Source organism: Pollicipes pollicipes, unplaced genomic scaffold (genome assembly GCF_011947565.3).
Source record: "Pollicipes pollicipes isolate AB1234 unplaced genomic scaffold, Ppol_2.1 Scaffold_3447;HRSCAF=4054_pilon_pilon_pilon, whole genome shotgun sequence".
Lineage (NCBI taxonomy): Eukaryota > Metazoa > Arthropoda > Thecostraca > Pollicipedomorpha > Pollicipedidae > Pollicipes > Pollicipes pollicipes.
In genome coordinates, this window is record NW_023596297.1 from 20,315,335 (window position 1) to 20,324,789 (window position 9,455).

Consider the following 9,455-nt stretch of genomic DNA (forward strand, 5'->3'; position numbering starts at 1 on the left):
TTCGGCGAACGAGAAGAAACAAACCGACCGCCTGAATGTGAATAGTGCCGCGGACGATTCTTCGCGCGAGTAATCGATTCTGCATCCAGCTGCACCCAGCAGCTCTATCCGAATGCCGCACATACACCTTATCAATGGACCGGGGCTGAAGCCATAATGGAGAGAAAAATGGCAAAGACATCACAAAAATCCCGCAAAAAGCACCAAAATCAAACAGCTGCAGCAGCTTGACAGCCCTCGCTCGCTCGTGGCTCGATGCCGCGTGGCACTGGGCGAGCTTGGCGGACCGGCTGGATCCTGCCTCTTCTGAGCCGCGCTGGGCGGACGGCCGCCGGACACCACTGATCCGCCCCGAGCGCCGCACTGCCAGAACCAGTCCAGCCAGGCTTGTCAATAGGATAGGGGGAGTGGCACAGCAACAATCCTCATGCTGTGGACAAGCAACGCGCGGACTCGGCGCCCGTGCCCTTGTGTCAACCCACCGGAAGTGGGGCACGTGCCCTGTGACGCATCTGATGACACATTGCTGTATATGCCTGTCGGGTTCTTAGCGTCACCATGAGACGCGAGCAATAACAATCCCGTCCGCTGTGAAGAGTGCATTGATCCGAGCCATCATTCACTCCACACCAGGCGAGCGATACTTCGATCCCTCAGAGGCGGGCGACACCAGTTTAGCACCTTCACTGACGGCTGAAGCAGGGCTGAATATCAAGCAGTCCTTGTGCTTGTGTGTGTGGCACATATGCCGTAAGCGAAACAGACGCCCGGGTGTCTCACGCACGGTCCGTCGGCAAAGGAACCCTTACTGCCAGTTGTTACAGTTGCAGAACAGCTCACGGCTGCCCAGTCCACCCACGCCCGGGCGCCAGCCATCACAGGCCTCGATGCCTTCTCTCTTTCCCCTGTGTATAGCTCGGCGGTACTCTGCGTACAGCTTTCTTCGGTTCCCCTCTCTGAAGTACTGCCGTCCAAAAGGAAAGTGATCTGAGTGCTATCAGGTGAATGTTTTAGGAAAAGCATTGCTCGGTTTCAGGGAATTGGACGTGCTTATCTTAAAACAGAAACTCGGACAAATTTTAAACGGAAATGTTTACAATCATTTCATTTGACTTCACAAGCTGCAGCTATTTCAGCTGCACCGAACAACATGAAAGCTGCATTTCGAAAAATGGCGCATAGAACTTTTTACCTTTGGATGGCAGAGTAATGGACAAAATGAAGATATGGTGACACTGTGACAGCAGTACTGCAGGCTTGTTCGTGGCAAAGGGTCAGTTATGATGCAAATGTCACCTCGCTGCCAGTCCCTAATGAGAATGCTCGACGCCTGCGCCACCTGCACATTTCATCCACCCGTATAACTGTGAGGCAATTCGGCGGAATGCGAGTCCACGTGCGAAAAACGCCAAGCTATCGCTCACGCCCACTCCGTGGTCAGTGCATCAGGCCATGCTGGTGACCGTGGAGCTCCCGGGAATCTGGATCCGACCAGCCGGCCGTCATCAGCGCCGCCGTGCGGGGCAGTACGCCGGAGTGTGAGGCTCAGTGGCAAGCGTGCCACAGAATGCGGTAATGAGGGCTCATTGACTGAGTTCGGAAAGTGCGGCGGCCGGCCGGCGGGCTCCTGGCGCGCGCCGGGCCGCAGTGCGGTGCGGTGTATCACGTCTGCCGGGGCGCGGTGGCCGGCGGACGGGCTCCTAGCGCGCGCCGGGCCGTAGTGCGGTGCGGTGTGCCACGCCCGCCGGGGCGCGGTGCTGACCTGCCGAGCGCTCCTCTCGACGTTGTTGTTGCCCGCCAGCCAGGTCAGCAGGAAGCTACACGTCTCCTGGGTCATGGCGGTCTCCGACGGCGTGCTGGCCGCCTTCTGAAACACCGAGCGGCAACGTCATCTTTCCCGACAGCTGGCAGACGCGGTCCGCGGCACAATTACGGCACACAGGGAGAGATGAACGAAGTGTCATGAAATGCCTGGAACGACGTGCTAGTGCGAATGAAACAGTTCTTCGGCCTATTGTTCTTGTCAGTGGTCTGCCTGCACAACGTTTCGGCCAGCAGTTTGCCCGACCGCTTTCAGACGCAGACTGGTCCTAGGGACATCAAGATGCTTGGCGCATGACAATGCATGCACGATCTCGATATCGTGATCGAAGTCCTGGGCTCAACGCTGGTCACTGCCATGCACAAACGCGATGCGTGCATACGCGACTGCCAGGCATTGTGTGAATGCGCTTCAGTGGCATCGATTCCGACTCCGACTCACAACACTCTGGTTTTGTCCCAGCTCTGACTTCGCGCACTTCAGTGCAGCTTGGAGTTCACTCCCATACCGCCTGAGGGAGGCTGGCTCTAATGTGGATGGAGTTTGTTCGGGCGTCAGCCTAGTTCAGGATTTTACCAGTACTATGACATTCACATAGGTCCAAACGGCCTTTCTTTTGACAATAACACAGTTAAACACACCGTGAGAGGCTGAATAGCCCAGATGTTCGTGTAACATTCGTGACGTTTGATGTTCACAGCAAGAAATTTCCTGACACTGTACCCGGCACGGGTGATCACAATCCTCCCGTTAGCCGCCCGCGTTTCGTGCAGTCCTTAGCGTAGTGCTGAGAATCCGGTGTTGAGGAGCGGAAGCTCGAATGATTGGCTAGTTCGACATCCTTGACGTGAGCAAGAAAGGCATCGAGTTCCTAGATTTTAGGTATTGTGAACTGGGAGTTCTTATTCTGCGAAAGATTTACTTTCACTATACCAGAAAGCACTGATTTAAACGACGCTAGCAGGCATTAGCAAGTTTTCTCAGTGTAGTCAATGCTTGCCTGCTAAATTTGTTCAACCAGCATCTCCTGGTATATCACAGGGCAATTTTTGATTTTTCACACCAGGCCATAGCCCACAATATGTTGACATTTCTATGGGAAGGTCTGAACAGATTCAGAACATCCCTGCACGAATGCCTTATTTTTTGATGATCTTTCTGCTTAGCCTTGTTCATTCGCGACCACAAGCACAGTTCGAAACGTTGAATTTGGCAATAGAATCATGCTTACTTGGTAACATGGTTTATTCAGTACCTCCTGGTACGCTGAAGGTCGATTACTACCAGCATATGAACTCCAAACTCAATGCCGAAAAACCAGAGGCTCACGGTCTTTCTTGGTTATATCACTTGCATCGTGATGCCCATGTCCTATTTAGCGGCTTGATCCACTCCGCTCCGACTTCTTTTTAAACGAAAATTGCAGAGGAATTGCCCATAACTCGACTCCATGCAATTCTGGTTGATCCTGAAGGCGGTTCCGACTCCACCCAGGATCAAGCAAGCTCAGTGGCTACAAGCCCTATACCCTCAGATGCTTCTACCAATAATCTGGCCTTTGACGGCGGACGGAGAGTTGGAATCAGTCCAAATGAGATGCCAGCTGGCGATAATCTGCTTGAAAAGAAACAGATCGCAAATACCATCACTCGTATGACCACATATCATCATGACGAATGATATTTGAAAAAATGTCCTACTGATGATACATATGCCATGAATGTCAAGTCCTATCAACAATTACACATTCATTACCATCCATCAACATGCACGGACGGCAGAAGCGATGTGTTTATAGTTATACACTATCAAAAAGATAACTGATAGGGTCGGAAGATTGAGACTGCCCGAAGTCCACGCAAAGCTTGAGTGTCCATACCGTGTCAAGGGGTTCCAAAACATACTACAGTCAGACCTTTGAAGGAGGTCCCGGAACAGCCGGTAGCGATGCACGACGGAGGAACGACATCCGAGAACAGCGGGTGATTGCTTACGGCGGAGGAGGAGGGCCAGGACCATGGACTGAATGGAAACGACGGCGGGGAGGGGGGTCCAAACCAGGAAACAGCGCCACACAGCGGGGCAAAGGGCGAGCCCGGACCAGGCAGACGGGGGACAATCGGCTAGCGGTGGGAAGATCGGACCATACAGTCGGCCACACATGGCGACGAGGATGGGGAGCCCCCCACAGGCGGGAGGCAGGGAGGCCACCCCACGGACCGCTGACAGCGGGCGTGCGTCCGGGCCCGGCTGCGGATCCCGCGCCTGTGGCGTCGGACCGGCGCCGGCTCCCACTGACCGCTGAGAGCGTGATGGCCTGACGGAGCCGGTCCGCCGCCTCCGAGACGGGGTCGGTGACGGCGGTGACCGCGGCGACGGCCGGCGGCCGTGGGCTCTGCTCCAGGCCGGCCAGCTCCAGCTCGGTGCCTGCGGCATCGGACAGGGACGCTGGTCACGCCGGGCCGCGCACTCGGCGCCGCTCGCGCTGGGGCAACGCCCGGCGCCAACTGAGCGCAGGAGTCCACCGCCACATAAAAGCACATCATCACCACTGGGGCAGCACCACGCACACACACACACATGAGAGCCGCCGTGCAGCACTGGGGACCACGGTCGTACGCCACACGGAGAGACAGCACCGCGCGCGACGGAGGACCGCCGAAACACTGCCCCGCGCAAACGCATCGGACAAGCGGCCGAAGATGCGCCGCAAATCGCCGGCACACCGCACACGCCTCGTTCAGCCGTCTCCATGGCGTCTGGTCACAGTCTTCCTGCAGCGGGCGCCGTATCTGGCGGCCTCCGGTCCAGCCGCGCGTGTCCCCGCTCCCGGACGAGGTGGCCGGCCTCAGCCTGCAACGCGGCGCGCTCTGCCGGCCCTATCGCACGAACGCCAGCCGCCGTCTGCCCCGATGACATCACACGCACCGCGGTGCCGGCTGCGGTCTGCCGCCGCCCGTCCCCATTCGTCACGTGTGACGTCACCGCCCGTCTCTGATGACGTCACACACGCACCGTCTCGCTGTCGTGCCGTTCCGCCAGTGCAACACTGAACTCCGCGTCCGCCGCAAAAAAGTATGTGTCGTGTGGTGCACTCCTGTCACGATCCGTGCAGCGTCAACGAGGTGAAGGTGTACGCGGAACGCGATATGAGAGATCGTATATCGTTCCGTATCACGCTGAACATGTCAATAAAACCATGTATGTTTGCATGTTTCGACACATACTATCTGCATGTCACTTGTAAATTGAACCTTCTTCATTAAACATGCAAGTCAAGCCGCAAAAACCCATGAACTCAGTCATTCTTGCAATCGCAGTCACCTTAAACTCTTTCCAGACTGCTCCGTTCGTGGACGTACGACGAGGGAGGTTCAGCCTTTCTGTGACGTCAACTCACGGCATATCTGATCGGTCCCTTCCCTTATTGTCTTTGCAACGCTCTGCACGCCGCCGGGAGCACACTTCTGCGCGAGAGCAGCCCTGCCAGATCTGAAAGTACGCGACTTCGCAGAGCACATTCAATACAAGTCGTGACTACGCTACCCGGTTCACCTATTGTTTTAAGCATGCGAATGCAGCAGCCACAACTCACAAGCGACGTCCACTCTCTCACCGACTGCGGCGAGAAAACAAAACACGGCCGACGCTCGCCGCCACCCACGACTTCGCGGCTATAAGCCCCGCTGTTGACATATGAGCCAAAGCAGTGCGTGCGATCCGCAGAGACATCAGTATAGCTGAACTCAGCAGGAACACCGCGCTCCGAGGTCACGCCAGACAGCAGATGGTGTGGGCCGGGCCCTTCCGTCGGATCCCGTTACCCAGCACCTCCATAAAGACTGAGCACTGATTAGGTGCGGTATGCACAGCACCAGGAATCCAGCATCAGCCCGGCGCCAAGAGACACACCACCCGACGAAGCCTACACCGGACCGGTTCCGCGCAGATGTAGCAACGCTCAAGCCAGCTGATTGTGCGGCACGGGCTTGGACAGGTGTCCAACTGTGGAGCTGTTCAGACAGGCGGCTGCTTGTCATTTGCTCCCATGAAAACATCGCAGTGCATTCGAAACAGTGAGCAAAATGTGTGCGACAGGGCCTCACCACCGGTACGTCAGACAGTTTTGTTTACAGAGCTGCATCAAACCGTGGTCTACATCAACGGCGCATGGCAAGCACGTCAAGCATTAAATTGCTCATAGCGCTTGGGCGATAACGTTTATTGCACCGAACGTCCAGTTGAGTGCAGCACAACTGCCCAATCCGGCACACAGCAGCCCCGCCTCGTGTTAAAAGTTGGGACTGTGGTTGTCTTAGAATGAGCCCATTTCCACGCGACGCTGGTAGGCGTAGTGCGGAATTCTGCACCGTAAGGCGGACTTGCCCGATCCATCTCCACAGCAACCCGGAGCGCAGTGTGCTCTTCCAAGGTTAGGGGATAGGCGTAACGCGCAGCCCGTCCACCCAGCCCGCAGTCCGCAGAACGTGCAGTGCCGAGGCGGCACAGAGCAACCATGGGACCATTCAGACCAGCAGCTCACTTCGACCAGTTAAACCAACGGATCAGCCAGACCAACGAATCCGCCAGACCAACGGATCAGCCGTATCAACGGATCAGTCACACCAACGGATCAGCCAGACCAACGGATCCGTCAGACAACGGATCAGCCAGACCAACGGATCAGTCACACCAACGGATCGGCCAGACCAGCCAGCGCAGGGGCCGGCCTGGTGCGGCCCCGCGGCGCCACCCACCGGCGATGATGCTGTCCATCTGCTGCAGAGCTGTCTCCAGCATGCGACTGGCCTCCTCGTGGTGGTTGGTGTCGCCGCCGCGGGTCGCCATCAGGTTCGGTTTGTCGCCACGCCGTGACGCCCCACCGTACACCATCTGACCGCTCGGGCGCCGGCCGGTCGCGGCTCGCTCGACCTGGGGAGGGACGGCCGGAGTGAGGCGCACGCCGCTACCCGCTCCGCTCGGGCGCCGGCCGGTCACGGCTCGCTCGACCTGGGGAGGGACGGCCGGAGTGAGGCGTACGCCCCTACTCGCTGCACTCGGGCACCGGCCGGCCGCGGCTCGCTCGATCAAGGGAGGGACGGCCGGAGTGAGGCGCACTCCGCTGCCCGCTGTGCACCCACTGGTCTCCGCTCCGGTGGCCGACACACTGCGGAGCGACGACCACCGCTACCCACCAATCGCACACAATCTGTACATTTCTTTGACGGACGACCGGAATTAATGAGAGGGGAACGGTAAAAAAGACCGGGCATTGCATGCAGCACAAAGCCAAGTGTGACTCACTGGTGATCCAGGCAAGAGTAACACACCACCGAAGCTGGGGCAGTGCCCGCGCAGATCGTCGAAAACGGGGTCTAAACCGTTCTTATGGTAATCATCTGTACCGTTCCACAAGGATTCACGTCACACAGGTCATTTACGGTCTTCGCGGGGCCCCGTCGGCGAAGTCCGCCCCACCACCGCACTGAGCGCCGCCGCCGCCGCCTGCTCCACACCTCCACCCCGGTACACAAGGCGCCCCCCGCCGCCCGACACCGCGCCGCTCGGCCGGCCGACTGTGGCGCGCCGCGCGCCGCCGTGCGCGGCCCGCTTCCGGCCGCCACCCGTCTCCAGATGCGGCGCACCCGGTCCCAATCGGCGCACCCCACACGTGCCGCTGCCGCCGCCACACGCGGAGACGGTGCGGGCGCGCACAGCTGCCGCCGCGCGCGTCGATACTGGCTCGAGTGGAGGCGATGCGGGTCGGTGGGGTCGCGCAGCGCGGGCGGCGCCGGCGGGGATCCGGGCGCCCATCCGCGCCGCAGCACCGGTCAGCGGCGGCGCTGGCGGGGATCAAAGAACACACCCGCGCCGCTGATGCCTGGGGAAGGGGGGGGGGGGGCACCGTTGTCTGTCTGGTGTTTTGAGCACGGAGCTGCTCGGCTCGTCAGACGCCGCCACCGCGGAGGGGAGGTCGTTCAGCGACGGCGGCGACTGCCCGCGTGAATGCCAGTGTGATTACCAGTAATGAGGTGTGCGGTTCAGGCGTGCGCAAGTGCAGAAGTTCGGCGCCGGTGCGAAACAGACTGACATGCTACGGAGCAAGTCGGATGCAGTTTATGGAAGGCAATCAGTCAGAAGTGATGTCTGCTGGAAACCCGACGTCAGCAATGCGTGCTGGTTTGTCAGGACTCGGTGTCTGCCGCGCCAACACCAGAGAGCATCGAAGCTTTCATTCTTGATCGCGTTTGACCCAGTCACAGAGAGAACTGGACGTGTAAGGACAGGGTCAAGTTCAACGAACAGTTGACACGGCCGCTCCGGTGTTTAAATATTCCTCCATTTCCGACCTCAGTCCGAGGTCAGCTATTCAAAGCGCAAGCCCTGAATGCCTCGGCATCGAACACGTCTCAGCCGGTCAGCTTTGCACGTGGTCGGCGCGGTAAGCCGGCGATCGGTGCACCCCGGTGCCGGGGCGCGCTGCCTGCCGCGGCAGCACCGCTCAGTATCGGCCGCGCAGGCTGAAGCCAGGCAACCTCGTCCGTCCGAGCCTTGCCCCGTCCGGGTCTGGGTCAGGTCATGGCCCACGGCACGGGGTCAGGTCATGGCCCACGGCCCGCAGTCAGGTCACGGCCCGGCGTCAGGTCACGGCCCACGGCCCGGAGTCAAGTCACGGCCCACAGCCCGGCGTCAGGTCACGGCCCACAGCCCGACGTCAGGTCACGGTCTACGGCACGGAGTCAGGTCACGGCCCAGAGCTCGGCGTCAGGTCACGGCCCACGGCCTGGAGTCAGGTCCCGGCCCACGGAACGGAGTCAGGTCACGGCCCACGGCCCGGCGTCAGGTCACGGCCCGGCGTCAGGTCACGGCCCACGACCCGGAGTCAGGTCACGGCCCACGGCCCGGCGTCAGGTCACGGCCCACAGCCCGGCGTCAGGTCTTGGCCCACGGCCCCGGGTCAGGTCACGACCCACGGCCCGGCGCAGACACTAGCGACACGTCGGCAGCCGCCGGCAGCAAAAGCGTGACGCGGGTTGCACCTCCCAGCACCCCGGGACGCACGCCGAACGCCCCGGCACCCCCGCACGGTCAACAGCACCTCTCGGCGCCGACCGCCGACCGCACCCGCGCCCTGCCGGGGGATGCGTGCCTGCGTTACAGACAATGCACTCGGAAGCCGCTCGTGCGGTGTGTGCCCGTCCGGCGGGGTGACGACCGGCCAGTTCGCGCCGGCAGCGGCGGGTGGGCACCTTGCCCCGGAGGTGCCGGGGCCGTGCAGACAGCCTCGAGGCCCGGTGACGTGGCAGAGGTCTGTCAGCGACAGCAGGCTGGGACGGCTGATTGCGCCAGCCGAACGCGGGCGGCCGGCGAGAGCCAGTGGGTGGCAGTTCCGCTCAGCGGCCGGGGGCATCACGCGAGATCCAGCCGGGGTCCGGGTGGGGGGTCAGCTCTGGTCCACCGGGCATCGGTGATGGACCAGCTCTGGTCCGCCGGGGTCCGGTGATGGACCCAACTCTGGTCCAGCCGAGGGTGCCGGTGGGGAGCCAGTTCTGGTCCAGTCGGGGTGCCCGTGGGGGCCAGCTCTGGTCCAGCCTGGGCGCCGGCGGACCAGCTCTGGTCCAGCCGGGGTGCT

The 9,455-nt window shown here is 60.4% G+C and overlaps 2 protein-coding genes across 3 annotated transcripts in view; both read right to left on the reverse strand.

Annotated features, from left to right (window-relative positions):
* LOC119091819 (liprin-beta-1) overlaps positions 1-7,220 on the reverse strand; it is a 36,395-nt gene extending 29,175 nt beyond the window's left edge. The window contains exons 1-4 of the mRNA XM_037214707.1: positions 7,127-7,220; positions 6,580-6,754; positions 4,122-4,249; positions 1,763-1,867 (exon numbers count right to left, since the gene is read on the reverse strand). Coding sequence (XP_037070602.1) covers positions 1,763-1,867; positions 4,122-4,249; positions 6,580-6,715 — 369 coding nt within the window. The 5' untranslated portion in view covers positions 6,716-6,754; positions 7,127-7,220. The remainder of the gene's footprint in view (positions 1-1,762; positions 1,868-4,121; positions 4,250-6,579; positions 6,755-7,126) is intronic.
* Positions 1-9,455, reverse strand: part of LOC119091817 (liprin-beta-1) — a 105,552-nt gene that overhangs the window by 86,590 nt on the left and 9,507 nt on the right. The window lies entirely within an intron of this gene.